This window comes from Alnus glutinosa, chromosome 12 (assembly GCF_958979055.1).
Source record: "Alnus glutinosa chromosome 12, dhAlnGlut1.1, whole genome shotgun sequence".
Classification (NCBI taxonomy): Eukaryota; Viridiplantae; Streptophyta; class Magnoliopsida; order Fagales; family Betulaceae; genus Alnus; species Alnus glutinosa.
The window spans coordinates 3,572,958-3,592,387 of NC_084897.1; the positions used below are offsets into that span (position 1 = coordinate 3,572,958).

Sequence of the window (19,430 nt, forward strand, 5' to 3'; positions counted from 1 at the left end):
ATATCCACTGCCACAGAACTCAAAAGTTTGTCTCTGATCAATAATTATTTGAATACGAAATGTCGAACCTGCACTAATTGGTTAACCCTAGCAAATAAATCTGATGAGTGAATATTCTCAAATGCTATTCAAGTTCAAGCATGCCCCACTTGCATTTACAAACTCGCTATGAACAGATTGAGAAGGATGTTACAGTCATTTTTCCCTTAATTTTGGGAGAGACCAGTAGCATGATTTACACTCATATATATATATAGATATATACACAGCATGATTACCAACATCCTAAATCAGGGGGAAGGGAAGAAGTAAAAGAATATTATATGTAGCCAAGATACATGTCATACACCCAAGTATTAGAAAGCTTCTTCTGGCTTCAGAAAGTTGTGATGCTCCAGCTGTGTCATCTCTCCTCGATTCGCTGGGTCAAATTGACATCGATAGAAGCTGCGTATTTATTTAGTTACATATGAATAATTCAAGTGGCAGAAATTTACTCTTAACTATAAAAACAATAAGATTTGTTTGGGGCCAAAGGAACAATGGTTCCACATCTAATTCCAGCAATCTTCACCAGAAGATTCTAAAGAAATATGAATTCAACCTAATTACAGCTATTTTGTGTGCAGCTCATAAGATGGAGCCTTTTGTCAAGAGCTGACTAAGATACTGCCTAACAGTAAGTGATGTAGTAATTACTAAGCCAACCACCAAAGGAATCTAGTTCAGAAAAAAATGATTTCTTCTTTTCAAAGACCCCTAAATGGTCATCTGTATCCTTTATTATAAATGGCTATTAGAGGAATCAGTGCTTTATTTAGATAACTCTTACCTTCCATCCACGCCAAGAATTACCACTGTATTCTTTTGGTGACCAAAAGCAACAATATAATGAGAACCCTCAGGCAAGCGAAACTGGGCAACTGACCACTCTGAGCTAAAATACTTGGGCAACACTCCTGCAAGTGCCAAGCTAATTTAGACCCATAAGAAAAGAGGCTAGCATACTTTGTCATTAGCAAACGGAAAAAGAAATGTATCCTTATTCTATCCCCTTACAAATCAGGATTTCCCTTACAAACCACAGCAACTTCATTTTATCCCTCAATTTACATTAAGAACATGCAAGGGGGCACATGAAAGTAGAAGCCTCCCATTCGTTTACATGGTACTTCAAATTATGAATTTTCTTGTATGTCATGGGCAAGAAAAATACAATATCCACTATTTAAGGGCTCTAATTTGTTAATTATATTAGTTCCTTCAAATGCCAACACACAAAACAAATTATTTATATCATCATGGACATTCCCAAACATAATCTCACTTGTAAGCAAATAAAATATTAATGCTCAACGTGATTGCATCAAAATTATGACAAGGAGAAAAGTGCAATTTACCTCTAATAAAAGAGAGAGATGAGCTTGATTGTGTAACAGCAAGATCAGAATCAGAAGCATATCGCGACTTGTCATTCCCTGGCAATCCAGTATTAAGCTTAAGGTTGAAAATGTGGACAGTTCCCTTGTCGCTTGAGACTGCTAACCACTGGGCAGTTGAAGAGAATGCCAGACTGTAGATTTCCGCTCTGTCTGCACCCCTCCTTACCTGCATTCAGTATCCAGTTAATTTCAAAATATATATAAAACGTTTTGAATGCACACCTATACATCAGCATCACATGAAAAAGATTAGAATGCAGATCATAAATTTAAGATATCGCAGGTAACAAAGTAATATTGAACCCAGCATACAACAGTTTCCTAATGCAAGATGTGTCCTAAGAACCAAATTATGCAACAGAAATGTCCAAACTACTAAGCCACCAGTAGTCTAGGAATTCCATAGTCATATAATATGATACTGATACTAAGGCACAAACACCCACCCCCCTGGGTCACAACCAATCACAGCTGACAATCAACACCAAATCCCCAACACAAAACAACCAAAACCCAACATACCCCATCATCTCTTGCACCATATCCCTCAACACAGCCCCTCCTCTCCAACACCTCCTACTGCGGTTCCAAGAACAGCAGCACCACTGGAGTCTACTCAGTGCTTCAACCGCAAGAAGATGGTGGCAATGACCTACTGCAAGCACGAGCATGGCCTGATCAAGATTAACGGGTCCCTGATCAAGCTGATGGATCCAAAGATCCTCCGATTCAAGGCCTACAAACAAGCTCATCCTACTCCTGGGATGCACCGTATCGCCAGCTTGGACATGCACATCCGCGTGAATAGCAGGGGTCACACCTAGATTTACGCCATCCGCCAGAGCATCACCGAGGCACCTTCTACCAAAGTATGTCAATGAACAGAGCAATAAGGAGATCAAGGACATCCTCATTTCTTCGAATTTGATAAAGATTTTTGCAAATCTGTGTTTCGTATTCATTGTTGGTCCAGGTGGATAGGAGATTGATGAAGAATTTTGTTGTCGGTGATGGTTTCCAAAGGTGTCTCTTTCCACTCGGTTCCGATTTTAGTGAACAAATATTTTTTTTATACCAACATCAAAAATCAAATGCAGCCTTAAAAGGGACAGTAAGGATTTATTGACAGTTAACAAAGAGAACATTCCTGATCATGATTACACTGGCAGCATAATAGATGAAAGCAACATGCATGATGACAGCACTTCTGCCATTGAATTTAATTCTTGAAATCCAAAAAGCATACACAATAAACTTAAATATACTTATCAGAACCTACACAAGCAAAAAGTCAGTAATCAGAATAGTACATTCTTTAGCATAACTCTCACTTTTTTTCCGACATCTGAAGGAAAGAAGAAACAAAGTTAGTCTTAACCCATTATCTCCAATGGACTAATGAACACAAAAGAACATTCAAAACGGAAAGTAATTGGTCATTATTCAATAATTCAAATGAGAACTTTGAAGAGTTCGAGCTCAAAGTCATGATTCCATTACTAGCCTTCAATAGTAGCCCTAGCAACTAACTCTAAACTCAACTGCATACATTGCATTCCATAACATAATTACATCTTACGAAATGCAATAAGCCAATCACTCCAATCACAGAAAGTGCCTCACTAAGGAATTTCCTTTCCAAGAGCATGTACAACTTCATGAATTACACGACTAGCACCACCATAGCTTCAAATTTCAGGGGATATGTAGCTCAATTGCATAAAGGTTCATTATAAAACCAATCACATACCTCTTGAAGCAGTGTTCCATCGACGGTATTGAAGATCCGGACCAGAGTCCCCTTAGAGCTCGCCGTGGCGAGCAGCTGGCCGTCCGGGGTGAGCGCAAAGCACGCTATCCTCGAGTCGTGCGCCATGATAAACTTGGTCCTCTTCGAAGCGTAGTGCTCGACCCGAACCTGGCCCTTCTGCAACCCGGGGCAGACCAGGACCAGCGACGCGGCCGACTGCGAAACCGCGCAGAGGCCCTTAGGGTTCGCGATGGTCTCTATCTGGTGGAGCAGCTTCAGGTCCGCAAAGTTGTACACGTACACCTTCTGCTCCAAAACGACGACGATCCGGTCGCGGCGGAGTCGCACGGATCGGACCTCGGACCGGAACGAGAGCTCGCCGATGCACCGGCCCTGGTGGTCGTCCCAGATCATGACCTTATTGGGCGGGTACTGCGGGTGGGGCCCGCCGCCGACGAGGGCCAGGATATTGCACCGGAAGAGCATCTCGACGGCGGAGATTCCGCCGTCGGCGAAGTGCCGCCGGAAGATCTCGCGGAACGGGTCGCAATTGAAGATCCGGAACCCGTGGTCCGTGCCGACCGCGAAGCACCCGTGGTCCTGGTTGAACGACAGGTGGAGCAGCGTCCCCGGATCGGACGGCGTCGTTTGAAGCGGCTTCTGGACGTTAGGGTTAGGGTTTTGGTCGTGGTCGTGGAACTCAATTGGTTGGTGAGACATGGAGGATTCGGTTTCTGAGTCTAGCGGATAAGACTGGTCCGTCTGAGAGACGAAAGTCGGGTCAGGGTTTGGGTTGGGGTTGGGGTCGGGCCAGGGAGGGGAAGAGAAGGCAGAGAGGGTCGCCATTGGAGAGAGGGAAGAGAGGGGACCTGGATGGAATTTCGGATAACCCTAGGGGCGACTCGTAAAGTCTCCTCGCTTTCGTCCTTGTATGGACGACGGGGAGTGTAAAATTACCGATTCATCCTTGTTTGAACGAAGTGTGTGTGTAATATACGACGGACGAAGTTCTTCCGATCGGAGCAGTTTTTCCCACTTCATTTATTAATTTTACATTTCATTAAAATATATAATATACCATTTTTAAATTTTTTTTTTTTTTAAAAAAAAAAAAAATTACATATTCTTGTTACATGTATTACATATACTCGGAAAGACTCTGTTGGGCCGGGCTTCCCAATCATTCATTGTTCAACATGTATAAGTATATTGACCGGACTACGGAGTAACGCTATTGACTGATATATGTTTATACAATTCAATGATATTGCAATGGAAAATTAATCTTTCAATTAGTATCTGTAAAAAAATATTAATAATTAATTTTTGTTGTAATGTCATTCTAATTATATAATAGTCATATATCAATTTATTAAATAGCAGTAGATATTCGTGAGTTTTTTATATAAATCTTGGGTAAAACTCGTCATTAAAAATAACCTTGCAATAGAAGAAAAAATATTAATAATTAATTTTTGTTGTAATGTCATTCTAATTATATAATAGTCATATATCAATTTATTAAATAGCAGTAGATATTCGTGAGTTTTTTATATAAATCTTGGGTAAAACTCGTCATTAAAAATAACCTTATAATAGAAGGATTATCAAGAATTTATGTTCTTAAGTCATGTGGAACACTTAAGATCATAATATACCACCACACTCCGCATCGGACGACGTCAACGGCGGCCCACTCTATCTCATAAGTCATCCCCTCCATAATTTGAACTCACAACGTGGTGTTTGCCTCTGATATCAAATGATACAAACCTTAAGTAAAACTTACCATTGAGAACCGACTTGCAATGAAAAGATGCCCAAAAGCTTACATACTTAAACTATGCCCAAGAATTCACCTTTGACTCTTGTAATACCCCGATTATTAATTAGGGTTGATTGAGCTTTAAATGAGCTAATAAATTTGTTAAGATTCTTTAGAGTTTGTTGAAAGTGAGAATTTTGAATTTTGCTACAGGTCAAACGTTCAAGCCAAACCCCAATATCGAACGTTCGATGTTAGAGGTTCGAACATTCGCCTGTAACCCTAGATCTGAATGTTCGATAGATTATCCCAAATGTTAGATCGTATGTCAGGTAGTGCAGAACAGACTATCAACTATATGTTGGAAAAATACAGACCAGGCATTCAAACATATGTCCAAACAATACACTAAAAGTTCAGCGCTTGCGTTACTTAAAAATCATATGGATAAATCTACTAATCTAACTCTGTGTATAGTTAAATAATTTCCAATTTTAATAATATAAATTAATAAAATGTATAATTTTGGTTTATTTAAATTGTTAGTTTAGTTAAAAAAAAACAAAAAAAAAAAGACGAGCCGATTGACCCTTTGCCAAGTTCAAGCTCAAGCTCAAACTAGGCTAGGGTCTTAGCTAGCCAAGTTCAAACAAGGTTTGAAAACTCAGCTTGAGTTCGATTACCCCCTATGTAGTCCAGCCAGGTCCTAGCATGATAATCAACTCGGCTCGATTTCAAGTATACCCACAACCAATCTTTTTCTTTTTCTTTTTTCTCAGCTACCTGAAAAAAGCTTTTATGCAAATAGACAAGTGCCTAAGAGATCCTATTGTTATGCATAGCAGGAGACTGGAATCCAATTATGCAATAACTAGTGAAGACAGACTTCAGAAGATTGAGCTAAATCTCGGGCTCTCATTGGGTGATCAATTCAGGGTCGACAAGAGCCGTCCATGGCGGGAGCAATACCGATGTGTTTCAAGACGATTATGCAATTCAAGAATCATTACATATTTTTCAAACATGCCCGGCCACTTCCTATGAACAGATGAGAGAAAAATATTAGAGCCAATCTTTCCCTTATTTTTGGGAAGACCAGTAGCAGAATGTACACATACTTACAATATGATTATCCATATCCACAATTAGGGGGGAAAAAAAGTATGAAAATATCATATGTAGCCAAATCACCCTAAAAAAAAAAAAAAAAAAAAAAGGAAGTAATAGAATGTTACATGTGTACCAAGAAATATTTTATACGCAGTATCAAAAGGCTTCTTCTGGCTTCAGAAAGTTGTGATATTCCAGCTGTGTCATCTCTCCTCCATTTGCTGGGTCAAATTCACATCGATAGAAGCTACACATGTATTTAATTACAAAACAAAAATATTTAGCCATCTTCTCAAGAAGAATCATCGAGATGATTTCAAAGAAAAATGAATTCACAACAAATTCCTGCATATTATTGTACTGTTAAGTGATATAGTAATTACTAAACCAACCAACAAAGATAATTATAAATGGCTATTAGTGTACATGATAATTATATATGGCCTGAATAAGGATACCGTGTTTTGTTTTACAATGCTCTTGTTAGAATATTAATTAGATAATTAAATTTGTTTTTTTAATCGGCTTAAACTTCTTAGATAAGTGGTGATTTAACATTATATCAAAGTCAAAGGTTCTAAGTTTGAATCGCATCTTACTTCTCACTTATTAAGGAAGAGTTTGAGCCTACACATGAGGAGGAGTGATAGAATATTAACAGCTCTTACCTTCCATCCATGCCAAGTATTGCCACTGTATTCTTTTGATGACCAAAAGCAACAATGCAATGAGAACCCTCAGGCAAGCGAAACTGGGCAACTGACCACTCTGAGCTAAAGTACTTGGGCAACACTCCTGCAAGTGCAAAGCTAGTTAGGAGCAGGGCCCAAAAAGAGACGTAGCACACATTGCTAATAGTAAACAAGAAGAAATTTATACTTATTGCCATTGTCTAAATCCTCAACTTTGTTGGTATATTAGTTTCTTCAAATGCCAAAGCAAAAGAACTTATTTATATCAGCGTGGACATTCCCAAACACAACCTCAGTTGTAAACAGTAAAATACTAATGCTCAAAGTAATAACAGCAGAGTATAAGAAGGGAAATAAAAAAGTGCTTTTTCACCTCTAACAATAGAGCGAAATGATCTTGGTTGTGTAACAGCAAGATTAGAACCAGATGCACATTGCGAATTGTCATTCCCCGGCGATTTAGTATTAAAGTTAAGGCCGAAAACGTGGACAGTCCCCTTGTCACTTGAGGCTGCTAACCACTGGCCAGTTGCAGAGAATGCCAAACTGTAGATGCCTGCTCTATCTGCACCCCTCCTTACCTGCATTTAATATCCAGTTCATGATGGAATGGAAATAAACATTGCAAAGGTAACCAGGTAATACAGATGCCAACATACAACATAGTAATTCTCATGCAGGATGTATGTTAGGTAGTTATCTCAATCAACTAAGAACCAAACTATACAACAGAGGAGAGTCCAAACTAATAAGCCACCAGTAGTCAAGGAACTTCGAAAGTCACATAATTTGATAATAAGAGTCAGTTTGCTAAAAGTACATATTTAAACAAAATTGTACAAAGTGTCTCATTTGGGAGCATGTTTCTAAAAAATAACAATTTCAAAAATATTTTCAAATCGCAGGAAAGAGAGTACGTTTTTAAAAACGAGTCATTTTAAAGGCTAAACTGCAATTTTAAAGGTCAAATTACAATAATAAAGGTCAAACCGCAATTTTACTAAAAGCTTAACTACGTTTTCAAAATTGTTTTGAATGAAGCCTGGGGGCGGGGGTTTTGGAATGTTTTGAAAAAATAAACTATGTTTTTGTTTTATTTCTTCAAAACTTTCCTCTCAATGAAATTTCAACACAAGCATCTTCTAACTTCTCAAAAGTTAGAAGACACCTCGCTTGCATAAACTCTGAAAGAAACGAAGACCATAAGCTAATTAACCTTCACCCATTACTTCAAACAAACTAATAAACACAAAACGACAATCAAAACGGAATGTAATTGATCATATTCTTCCATTACTTCAAATTTTAACTTCAAAGAATTCGAGCACTCCTCACTAGCCTTCAACATTGCCCCCTATCAACTAACCCTAAACTCAACGGCATATTATATTGCGTAGTACCCAAGCAAGTGATCAGTAAAGGAATGTCCTTTCACAGAACACGCAATTAGCACCGCCAAACACAAAAACATAAGCATGAAACTTCACGATTGCATAAAGCCAGTCACATACCTCGCGAAGCAGTGCTCCATCGACAGTATTGAAAACCCGGACCAGAGTCCCCTTAGAGCTCGCAGTCGCGAGAAACAGGCCGTCCGGGTTAAGTGCAAAGCATGCGATCCCCGAGTCGTGCGCCATGATGAACTTGGTCTTCTTCGGCGCGAAGTGCTCGACCCGAACCTGGCCCTTATGTAACCCGGGGCAGACCAGAACCAGCGACCCAGCCAACTGCGAGACCGCGCAGAGGCCCTTAGGGTTCGAGATGGTCTCTATCTGGTGGAGCAGCTTCAGGTCCGCGAGGTTGTACACGTACACCTTGTGCTCCAAAACGACGACGACCCGGTCTCGGTGGAACCGGACGGACCGGACCTCGGTCCGGAACGAGAGCTCGCCGATGCACCGGCCCTGGTTGCCGTCCCACAAAATGACCTTATTGGGCGGGTACATCGGGTGGGGCCCGCCGCCTACGAGGGCCATGATCGTGTACTGGAAGTGCATATCGACGACGGAGATTCCCCCTACGTCGACCTCTCGGCGGATGATCTCGCGGAACGGGTCGCAGCTGAAGATCCGGAAGCCGCGGTCCATACCCGCCGCGAAGCACCCGTTATCGCGGAAGAACGACAGGCAGAGCAGCGCCGGCGGCATGTTAGGGTTAGGGTTAGGGTTTTGGCCGCGGCCGTGGGGTTCGATTGGCTGGTGAGGCATGGAGGAATAGGAGTCGGAGTCGGAGTCGGAGTCCAGAGGCTTAAGATAGTTTTGAGCACACTCTCTCACTTACATTATTATTTATTTAAATAAACTTGTGGGAAGTCGAACGCCAATCAGGCAATCAGGAGTCTTTTTGAGGAAATCTAGCTATGTTTATCTTTTCTTATGCGACCAGACGTCTTCACTAAATGCCAGATTGGGTGTTCATAGGCCAATTACTTAGGGTAAACGACATGGCGTTTTCTCATGCCCAGCTAAAAAACTTGTTTCGTCTGGATATTGCAAAAAAAAAAAAGGATATAACGCCGTTGCCGGGGATCGAACCCGGGTCACCCGCGTGACAGGCGGGAATACTTACCACTATACTACAACGACCTCGTTATTCTATTGCGCAAGAAATTTCAATATCAATTAAACTAATCAAATATGTGTTTCTTTATTAGGCGGCATTTATTATATAAATCACACAAATGGACTAAGATCCTCTCTATTCCAATGAGCGTGATCTTTGAATTTTTTGTGACCATAATAAATGAACATAAGATATTTTTTACATTATTTGTAGAAAAATATATTTTGAAAAAATATCTTGTATTTTAATAAATTTTGATTTTAAGACAGGTGAGAATCTAAGGAAAAATTCACATACCCCTTAAATCTAACACACAATAAATAATGTCCCTCGTAAACTATAGATTGCAACAATGTCTCATCCAAACTATAATAAAATTGTCAATATCCTCTACTATGACAAAAATACCTATAAAAAAAATTTTTAAAAATTAATTATAAAAAAATTAAAAATTAAATTAAAATCTCTAGGGTGGTTGTACCACCCTCAAATGGTTCAAGATTGCGAAGCATTTTTTAGTGTGGCTCGATCACCCCGTTTGATTCAGGAGTGGCTCAGCCACTTGCAAATGTTGTTTGCCGATGACTCGGCTACATATGGTTTACGACCACCCTTTCTTTGTTCTTTCTTTTTTCTTTTTTTTAATTTCTAGTTTTTCACTTCTTTAATTTTTTCAAATTTACATGGATATTTGTCATCAATAAAAAAATGTGGTCATTTTTATCTTTTTACTAGCCTTGGGAACATTGACAATTTTTTTTTAGTTTGTGGGACATTATCCCAATCTAAAGTTTTGTTTTTTAGAAGACATTGTTAATCAGATGGTAATTTGAGGAGAAGGGCAGAGGGATAAGGTTGAGGAGGGTCTCAAAAATTTCACTCACCACCGGTGGAAAATTCCTTAGAACCGTAGATGCCCACCCTCAGCCATTCATAAGGAACAATAGAGGTTATCTTCAGTCACTTGCTCATCAGACATCAGGGGCAGAGGGATTCTGTCACAGTTTTCAGCCTTTTGGTTTTTAGGTTAGACAATTGCTCCAAAACGCACCGTTTGTTGTTAGTTGACCTGCGGCTTCCAGGTTGCGACACTACTTTGATTTAAGTCATAGAATCTAAACACTCCGTTTAACGCAATAGTAGGCAATTAAAAACAAAACAACTCCTTTGGACACAATTGAATCCCCTATTTACTGGCCAGTGATTCAATGGGCAATTAAATCAGTGGCCAATGATTTTAATTCAAGACTTTTTGTGGGCAAACCGACTTGATGATTTTTTCAAAACCACTTGATTTTTTTATTATTATTATTAAAAATAATAATAATAATAAAGACTTGATGGCTTCTTCTTCTTTTTTTCTTTTTTTCTTTTTTAGTGGATTTTCATAATGACTTGATTTGGTTGAGACGCTCGTTTCGTTTAATAGAAGGTGCCAAGCCAAATAAAAACCGAAGAGAAATGTTAAGAGTACCAATTGTTTTACTAGAAAATGGGTATTAAGGTGTAGAGCTTATTTATAAGAGAATTAAAAAAAAAAAAATTAATAAAAAGAAATGTTAAGGGTATCAATGAATAAATTTCACATCATCTTTGTACTTAGCTTTGGGTAAAAAAATTGGTACTCTTGACATTTCTCAAAACCTTAAGTATGTATTTAAACCATTGTTTTTTAAACATTAATTAAATTTATTAAATTGATTATTTATTTCGTTAATTATACCATTTGATATGTTTAATCAAATTTTTTTTTTTTCATTCATATAAAAAAATTTAACCCCTCTAATCCACAACCCTGGCTCCGCCATTGTTGAGGGGGGTATGTTGACTTTTCTCTAATATTTTCAATTGAGATTTAAATTGCGTCCAATACTTGCGTTAACTAGAGATTTTCTGTTGAAATGATCACATGCTGACACATCACTCTTATAAATAAGCGTTAATAACCGAAAAATCATAACCAAATTTTTCTTTCACCTTCCCTGTCTCTCGGTTCTAAATTCACAGGAAATATGAAAGATGTATTATATGGCCACGTATCCAAACAGATGGGCAAATAACCCAAAATTTGTTAAGTAAATAGGTCATATATTAACTCTCTCATATTTACTGTCTAAATTCCCGTAACATTTTTGATGGAGATTTCTATTTCCATCTCTCCGCCTAGGAAACAACAACCATTTTTATTCTACCGACGCATGATGAATCTATCCCTGCAGCAAAGCATGAGTTCTCAACAGTAACAGAGGCTTCTGTTCAACCTTATGGCAAAGCATCTTTTGGGCAAAATTTCCTTCCAACCTTCGAATCGATGCGGGTGGAGAACTTCAGCTCTGGTAAGGGACAATTCTTTCAGGTTTGGAGTGGCTATTTTTGAGAGGATTTGGAGGGTCACTTTCCCTGGTACTGTTGATGTAGAATGGGACAAGAATAAATTGTTCATTTAATTTTATTTAAATTATTAGTTTTATTTGAATTTAATTATGAATTTGACCCAAAATTTAAGTTATTTGTAATTCAATAATGGGTTTGGCCCAAAGTCAGTCATATTAGTTTAAATTACTTGTAATTCAATAATAGTCTTCAGTCACATTAGAGTTAGGGTTAGAGTTTTAGTCTATGAGCCTATTTAAACATAACGTTCTATTGTAATAGACAGATTATGATTTATGAAAAAAGACAATTATTTCTTAGAAACATGGTTTCTCTTCTCTTTTGATGGTGAGATGCTACTAAGACCAATGAGACTCTAATTTGTTCTATCATCTTCGTTATTTTGGTGCAACTCCAAATTAACACAAATTTTATTTTTATTTTATTTTATTTTCCTTATACGTGCTGCGGCACCTGCTGAGGGTTGAAGCCACTCCACAACACTATTTTGCAAAAAGCTCACCCATGCTAAGAAAGACAGAGAGTGATATATACCAACCGAAGAGAATGCTGTTTTGCATGGAGTAGAATCCAAGCAAGATTATCACAATTGTTGATGGGTTCCATCTCCACCGTAGTTGGCCTTGACAAATCAAATCTAAACGTGTCTTGATGGCTTTACTCAAAATCTTCCTGCAGTGTCTGTTTCTAAACTCTACCTTGGTGATTCCATTTACCAAGGACTCACTCGAGCCTCCGTCTACATAGGCCCTGTTGGCCTTTGAACCTAACAAGACCCATTTATCCCTCGAGTTACTAGTACTAATAGGTTAAACCCCCTCCCCAAGGGAAGTTATTGACCGACAATCCCCAACCCACCTGATGCATTACAAAAAGATCATTGATAACTGCTCATTACGACAAACATTAAGACCACTCTCACAACTGTGCTGAGGGAAAATGTTTGTCGATCACTACCCGTGTCACAACAACCCTGTCTACCACACACCCAGGCAGCACAGTTCGTACTAAAGATGTCAGATGCCCAGGTGAGACAATCTGTACTGACAAGATGTAAAACGCCCAGGAGAAAGCAATTCGTATTAACAATGTGTTCCCCAATTGGATGGCATCACATGGCCTAAGTTTCTACCCCTTCTTCCCTATAAATAGGAGTCCACTATATCAGGTAAATTCTCAAGCCCTTCACCACTTTATAGGTTTCATTTCCTCTCAAGAATCCCTCAATAACTTAGGCTTCAGAGTATTCTTCTTGGTACCTTCGACATGTCAGCCTTCCATATTTCCTGTCTTTGCAAGTTTCCTTGACTGGATAACCGGCGACAAACCCAATACCCAGAGCTTATTTGCAAAAGCAACAAAAAGTTGGTTCAAGTACAGGAATATGGTTTTTTAATCTTGATTGTTTATTTGTACGGGGAATGCTGTGTCAGCTTATGGTAATTTTAATAGGAAATTTTAACAAGGGATCTCATGTTAATGAAGTATTGGAGGCAAGCCAAATCCTTAATTGATCGATGAATAATCGCCCCTCTTCTACATCACAAGAAAGAAAGTGAGAACGGCTAGGAATCCTACCATCTTTGAAAAATAAAACTAGATTCCAAGAGGCAATTAATCCAACAAGTTAGAACAAGACATATAGAGCAAGAAATAATTAAGAACTTAGAAGTGGGGGTTTGGGGAGGGTTAAGGAACCTTTCGATGTTTGTGACCTTTCTTGTACATACTTTTACCGCCTTAACCGGAGTTTTCTTAGTATCTGTCCCAAGAATCTATAGAATCGTGTCATTCATTTGACATATTCTCTTTTGATTTCTGTTTACTTGCACTGAGTAGGTTGTTTCGGAGCTTATTGTTAGGTTGCTTAGCCTTTTTTAAGTGTTTGTTTCTGTAATTTTTGTCTCCTCCATCCCCTGTTGTAATCTCAGGAAAAAAAAAATTAATAAAATAAAAAATAAAATAAAATAGTAGCTTAGAAGATACAGTTTCATCGTAGTATCGACTCTAATATCAAAAGTAACTCTTTATTACTGCTTAGTAGATATATTTTCCATCAAAATAGCTCCTTAAAATATTTCATATCAAATCTTTAAAATATATTTTTCATCAAAGGAGCTACTTCAAATATTTCATATCAGATCTACTCGTCCATACTGTTCCGGCCCCAAGTAAGTTGAAACTCGAAGGTAAAACTTTTGCATCGCTACCGTTCATGTCTTGTCAACCAAAGAGACAAAAAGATACTATCTAAAGTATGTATGTAAGTTTCTTCCTTTCGCACAAGAAACCCATCTTCCTCCTGCACCCATAGAATGGTCATTAGTGGGTACAACTTGGAGAGGGTCCAAAGCATCATATCAGGGAAAAAGAACAGAAAAAGAGAGGGGGGAAAAAAAAGGTGGGGGATCACAGATGTAATGCTTTGTCCAATCATGTTTCTTGCCTTTGCCGAGTGAAACACAGTTTGAGGCTGTACATAGAGAACCGCGTGATTCTAGATGAAACTGAACTTAGCACATGGTACATGGGATGCAAATATGTACCTCTACTTCTTGCATGCCTGTGCCTGAGCTGGTCAAATTACAATTTGGGAAAAATATGTGGAGAGAAGAATGCTCTCATCATTTCCCACTTGAACCTCCTTCCTGCCCAAAAAAAATTCGCCATTAAACATCATTTACAGCAGAAGAACCTTGGACTAAACTACTTGATGGCAAATTTTCAACACTGACTGTAGTAGTGCAGTAGGAAAAAAGACTTCCCTTTTAAATTAACTATATGAACAATAATTGTCTTCTAATTAAAACTTGTGAGAATAGACCAGTGCTTAAGTCAAAATTTTAGTGTCCATACCATGGGGGATGAATACAAATCAAGTTCCCAACTTCAAGGTCAACATCGCTGCTAACTCTTGGGTTGAAAATAATAGTTCTTTTCCTTCCTCCATTTACCAGTATTTGGGGGCTCCCTGACTGCATAAGGCTCTCAAAAGCAGGTATGCATTGTCAATCATCATTTAAGAAACACTTAAAAGACATGCATATACATCTAATCAGAAACATGCAGCTGAAATCACAAGTCTTCGATCCTTTTTTTTGGTTGTTGTTCCTTTGGTGTTTTGGGGTGGGGGAGGAAAGGGCTACTACAATACAATAGCCCAAAGCAAGTCTCTTATTCCTAAATCACATCTATGGGCAGTGCTGAGTAACCCTCTTCATGACATAATTTTAAGGAATGTAGACTTCAGGAGTATGCTTGAGAAAAAATGTTGGCTTTGAAGCTATAAAGTATCACTACCCATGTGACCAAGAAAATTCTGGTCGCGAAGAATAAAATCCAGATCTTAAAGCAATCTGTAAATATGTAATCAGGTTGTAGTCTTTCAATGAAATCAACTGTTCTAATTTGGAAAATTAGTTGTACTTAAGAAAGAAGCAAGGACCTTTTCATCTATTATCTTGGACTAAAGTAGTAGCTAAGCGGTTGCATGAGCAAGTTTTTGCGGAAAAAAAAAAAAAAAACAAAAACAAATCCACATTAAACTTGTTGTCAATTTTACACATCACCTCCATGTTCTGGCCAAAAGAGCATTGACAAACCGTCAGCTTTGCATCCAAGTATCTAGCCAGGATTTTTACAACAATGTAGCTTGTTTCATCTGAGCAGGTATCAAACAATAGAAAGTGTCAAGCAATGGGTAAATCACATGCACAAACTTGTTATATGTTTATATCACTGATCTGTGCATATGATATAGTTTCCATGAGTTAACACACTTTTTAGAGGGGGTAATAAAAAAAAAGGTCACAGGCCTTACCATTTGCATTAGATCCAGTCTGCAACTTCTTCAAAAAATCCATATCTCTTTCTTTTTCACTCTGCATGAGCTGTTGCAACTTCCCAAATAATCCAATGCTGCAGAATTTGGCAGCACACACTCAGTTTAGAAGTACTAATTTCAAATTCTCTTCTACAAACATCTACACCATGTAACATTGCACGTAATATGGTGAGATGTGATATACCAAATCTTTTCCTGTTATTTACCCTGATGGTTTAGGCACTGCAACAATGGCCCCTTCATTATTTAGAAAGGTGGCACCTACAGCTTCTTGAAACCGATCTGCCATAGTTTGCCCTTTCATTTCTGGGGTAGTAACCTTTAGTTTTTGATCTTTGGCCTGCTTTAACATCTAAGTATAAATACTCTATATGGTATCAACAGGAAGGAAAATAAGGGAGGGGTAGGGGGCTTAAACACAACAGATACCTCATCCTCACTAGATGATCCACTACCCATGGATTCAGGGGAGTCCTCACTATCAACAGTTCTATCTCCCAGGGGAGAGACACTTCTCTTTGCAACAATCTGCCCCCTTTTACTTCTTGTTCTACTACACTGCAGCAAGTGCCAGATCAAACTGGGAATATATAGCAATTGGAGGAAAAGAACAAAAGTTCTGGGTCAAAGAAGACAGCAGACCATTTTAGAAACTCCTTTCAGCAGACTAGCCCTATCCTGAAGGCCATCTAAAAGCTCTGCCATGGATCGCTCAACGCATCCATGCACAAGAGCTCCCACTTCAGCAAGCACAATCTCTGACTGATTTTCATATTCTCCCTGGCAATCTCCAAGAACCTCGGCAATTGAATGTTCTTTGTATCTAGGCTCGATGGGGTCTAATCGTTTGGGTTCTTCATGACCCTTGAATAACACATCATTTTCATCCTTAGAGATAGAAGGACAAGAGCGTCCTTCATTATGTGACTGGAAACTGAATGGATATTTTAGCTTAGCCTTGCATCTAGCACCTGCAACAGTTGATTCTCAAGCTTTCCATATAGAACCAAGTTCTCATAATAAAAGAAATGAAAAACTTCACTTTATCCCATGATCTTTTATCACTTTTGCAAAGAAGTACCCAAACTTTAAAAAGTGTCAATTTAGGTACCTATCTTTCAATTTTTTTCAAGTTTAACCCTCAGTTAGAATTTTTCGTTAAATCCTATCAAAATTCCCAAAAAAAACCTTGTATTTTTTTTAAAAAAAAAAAAAATTGTAAAAATTTTCAAAGATTCAGGCATGGATTTTTTGCAAATTCCGTTAAATTTTGACCAACGCCTAAATCCTAACAATTTTTTTTTCCTTAAAAAAAGAGGGGTATTTTGAAATTTTTGACAAGATTTAACGGAAAATTCTAACGGAGGGTTGAAATTGAAAAAAATTGAAAGATGGATACCCTAAATTAATACTTTTTAAAGTTTAGGTACATTTTTGCAAAACTGATGAAAGATCAAGGGCTATAGGTAAAGTTCTCCCTAAAAAAAATATGAGATTATTTACAAATGCCATGTGATCTCCAAATGTGAAGTCCAGCAACACAGCTAATTACTGAACAATAGTCAACCCATTAACAAATGCGATTGTTGCCTTATGCATACAATACTTCCAGTTTATAAGCATGGGCATGGACGTCTATTTTAGCATCTGGATATTACTGATTTTGAAATATTGATTTACTTAGCCATTCCATAAGGCCTGGACTCTCGAGCACATATGACCTTAAACCCCATTGTACCCTGTTAATGGTAATTACACAACAGGCATATTAATTTCCTTTTCTTTTGTCTGTTCAATTTCCATTTTATTTCGATGATAAATACTTAAAGGATAAGCTCCTACTCTTAATAAATTGGGACAATATAGGCACTGAATACACTGATTGATCAGTTCTGCAAGTTCTGCAAAATTAACTTACATGGACAGAGTATGAGTTTAGAAAATACCAAAAGTGAAAAAACACTATATGACAACCAGCATTTAAACTATTTTAAAGAAAAATAAAGACTTATGACCAAAGGGCATACATAAAGTAAAGAAAAAAAAATGCTTCTACATTAACCCCCCAGGGTTTGATATGCACTAGAAAACTCTATGCGAAGATAAATAGATAATGCATACATGCACATGAATATGGCAAACATTAGTTCAAACAATCATAAAAGAATGAAGAAACACCTTTAAGAGATTTGTTAGCTATGACGTGGGCAGAATGGGATGATGAACACAGAGGATTCTTGTTCAAATGTATCAGTTCATCAGCTTCTTTTCTCACAGCGGACCATGTCTGTGACCCATCTTGCTTCCCACTTCCAAGGCTCTGAAGATTGTCTTTGTGGAACTTTTTAGTGCCAGAGGTAGCAGAAAATGTTGAGAGCACACTGTTTTCCTTTCCAAACAGATTACAAAGAACGTTAATGTCTTGCCACAACGACAAAAGAGATTGTAAGAGAACCCACACATTCACAACAAAAACCTAAAATAAGCAGGGCCACCCGGATAATTGCCATAAAACCACACAGGCAAACGGCCATATCTTAATCTTACTTCGTTGTACCTCGTCATCAGAGATCATTTCCTCATCTGGGTTGCACGCAAATGCCTTCTTCGGGGAGAATATGAAGTGACCCTCATTATGGAATTCGGGCATTTCAACATCGTCTTCAAGAGAGACATTTGTTTCCTTCTGATTAAACAATATTATTATAAAACACCCTTTGTTATACCAAGTAGCCACAAAGAGGATCAAAAACACCAATTTTTAATCACACATGCCTCGTTAGATAAGTTGCTAGTTTTTCCTTCATAGTCCCATTCAAGGGTACCTGCATTAGACACAATACACTGACTATTCAAACGCCTACATGATGATTATCAATTAAATTTATCAAAAATATGATACCTCTAAGCCTCTCCAGCCTTGATGGAAGTTGCAATTCTTCCTATCAGAGCATAAAACTACAATTACAATTGAATCATAGGAAACTAAAGATATAATGGCGACATCTAGTGTAAAACTGATCATTGACTCGAAACTCTGGTGCAGGGAACAAATATAAAATGCCCAAAATGTCGGTTAAGTTTCAATCAAAAACTTCTCAATTCAATTTTGAAACCACGTCCAATCATTTTCTAAGTAAAACCTCAAACTGTACATATAAATATAACGAGTGTTCACATATATATTTACACGATGGAAGATTATTAGTAAGGAGGATCGCTACCTTTTTATTCGAAGGCCGACTTATTGAATCACAGTGATTGGGTAAATTAGAATCAAAATCTTCCCCATCTGCCAGATTCAAAGAAAATTACAAATATAATTAGAGAAGAAAGGCGATTAGCTTATTCGAAGGCCGACTTATTTTCACACACACATGAATATAGTGAAAATGTAGATAATGGAATAGCGAGGATTACCGGAAATGCTCAGGTCAGAGTCTGGAGTTTCCTGATTGTGTATGAGAAAGAAAAGAGAGGCGATTAGCTTAGTGAAAATCAGAAAACATTAGAGAGTAAAGCACTAAGCAGACTGTTCAGAAGAAGTGTTTTACCCGGAAAACGTTTTGCCGCCACATCTGGCGTCTCGGTCTTGCTGTGTAGCTTCAGGTTTCACTTGCAGTGTGGATCGCTCGCTCTAAATTTTCTTCTTTCCTTCTGTTTATTATTAGCTGGAAATTCCATGACATTTGTAATTATTCTTTAGAAATTAAAGGAGCCCATTTTGAGAAAGGGATATTGAAATAGCAAACGTCTCAAATTAAGGTATTTACATTTCTGGGTGTGTTTGGCAACCAAGTGGAATAATTATTCCACTCGGGTTTTTTCTAAAACCCACCCACCCGCATAAAAATCCGAATTTTGAGTCCAC

At 38.1% G+C, this 19,430-nt stretch overlaps 3 protein-coding genes and 1 non-coding gene across 10 annotated transcripts; all 4 read right to left on the minus strand.

Moving 5' to 3' along the window:
* Positions 1 to 127: 127 nt before the first annotated feature.
* LOC133851315 (autophagy-related protein 18a) lies at positions 128 to 4,185 on the minus strand. The gene is made up of 4 exons (XM_062287664.1): positions 3,193 to 4,185; positions 1,401 to 1,608; positions 833 to 959; positions 128 to 447 (listed from the first exon to the last, which is right to left on the minus strand). Exons 1-4 carry the CDS (start codon positions 4,036 to 4,038, stop codon positions 357 to 359), a joined length of 1,272 nt encoding a protein of 423 aa, XP_062143648.1. The 5' UTR covers positions 4,039 to 4,185; the 3' UTR covers positions 128 to 356.
* A 1,667-nt stretch (positions 4,186 to 5,852) lies between these two features.
* On the minus strand, positions 5,853 to 9,023 carry LOC133852253 (autophagy-related protein 18a-like). 2 transcript variants are annotated; one of them, XM_062288969.1, is made up of 5 exons: positions 8,271 to 9,023; positions 7,133 to 7,340; positions 6,736 to 6,862; positions 6,201 to 6,314; positions 5,853 to 5,995 (listed from the first exon to the last, which is right to left on the minus strand). In XM_062288969.1, the coding sequence occupies exons 1-4, from the start codon at positions 8,964 to 8,966 to the stop codon at positions 6,224 to 6,226; spliced, it is 1,122 nt and encodes a 373-aa protein (XP_062144953.1). In that variant the 5' UTR covers positions 8,967 to 9,023; the 3' UTR covers positions 5,853 to 5,995; positions 6,201 to 6,223. The 2 variants fall into 2 exon arrangements, with proteins under 2 accessions (XP_062144953.1, XP_062144952.1); XM_062288968.1 differs by lacking the exon at positions 5,853 to 5,995 and having other exon boundaries at positions 6,057 to 6,314; positions 8,271 to 9,022.
* Positions 9,024 to 9,272: 249 nt separating this feature from the next.
* Positions 9,273 to 9,344, minus strand: TRNAD-GUC (transfer RNA aspartic acid (anticodon GUC)). Its single transcript has one exon. It is a non-coding gene; the product is annotated as a tRNA-Asp (tRNA).
* A 4,420-nt stretch (positions 9,345 to 13,764) lies between these two features.
* Positions 13,765 to 19,248, minus strand: LOC133883119 (uncharacterized). Of its 6 annotated transcripts, none has more exons than XR_009902817.1 (16): positions 19,114 to 19,248; positions 18,980 to 19,010; positions 18,784 to 18,851; positions 18,462 to 18,501; positions 18,335 to 18,384; positions 18,117 to 18,245; positions 17,738 to 17,948; positions 16,202 to 16,530; positions 15,989 to 16,117; positions 15,766 to 15,902; positions 15,536 to 15,633; positions 15,285 to 15,376; positions 14,572 to 14,690; positions 14,262 to 14,359; positions 14,162 to 14,188; positions 13,765 to 14,017 (listed from the first exon to the last, which is right to left on the minus strand). XR_009902817.1 is itself a non-coding variant. In XM_062322336.1 (15 exons), exons 1-14 carry the CDS (start codon positions 19,135 to 19,137, stop codon positions 14,299 to 14,301), a joined length of 1,518 nt encoding a protein of 505 aa, XP_062178320.1. In that variant the 5' UTR covers positions 19,138 to 19,248; the 3' UTR covers positions 13,765 to 14,017; positions 14,262 to 14,298. The 6 variants fall into 6 exon arrangements, 4 of the variants coding, with proteins under 4 accessions (XP_062178320.1, XP_062178318.1, XP_062178321.1 ...); XR_009902816.1 differs by having other exon boundaries at positions 14,262 to 14,363; XM_062322336.1 differs by lacking the exon at positions 14,162 to 14,188.
* Between the last annotated feature and the right edge of the window lie 182 nt (positions 19,249 to 19,430).

Excerpts from the sequence above, each read along its gene's own strand:
- LOC133851315 (XM_062287664.1), bottom strand. The coding sequence starts at position 4,038 with ATGGCGACCCTCTCTGCCTTCTCTTCCCCTCCCTGGCCCGACCCCAAC. Across the intron at positions 1,609-3,192 it reads ATGGAACACTGCTTCAAGAG|GTAAGGAGGGGTGCAGACAG; the intron begins GTATGTGATTGG and ends TACTGAATGCAG. Across the intron at positions 960-1,400 it reads ATCTCTCTCTTTTATTAGAG|GAGTGTTGCCCAAGTATTTT; the intron begins GTAAATTGCACT and ends TGGCACTTGCAG.
- LOC133883119 (XM_062322334.1), bottom strand. The coding sequence starts at position 19,137 with ATGTGGCGGCAAAACGTTTTCCGG. Across the intron at positions 18,852-18,979 it reads CTCTGACCTGAGCATTTCCG|ATGGGGAAGATTTTGATTCT; the intron begins GTAATCCTCGCT and ends TGAATCTGGCAG. Across the intron at positions 14,364-14,571 it reads ATTTGTATTCATCCCCCATG|GAAGGAGGTTCAAGTGGGAA; the intron begins GTATGGACACTA and ends TTTTTTGGGCAG.
- LOC133852253 (XM_062288969.1), bottom strand. The coding sequence starts at position 8,966 with ATGCCTCACCAGCCAATCGAACCCCACGGCCGCGGCCAAAACCCTAAC. Across the intron at positions 7,341-8,270 it reads ATGGAGCACTGCTTCGCGAG|GTAAGGAGGGGTGCAGATAG; the intron begins GTATGTGACTGG and ends TATTAAATGCAG. Across the intron at positions 6,315-6,735 it reads ATACTTGGCATGGATGGAAG|CTTCTATCGATGTGAATTTG; the intron begins GTAAGAGCTGTT and ends ATACATGTGTAG.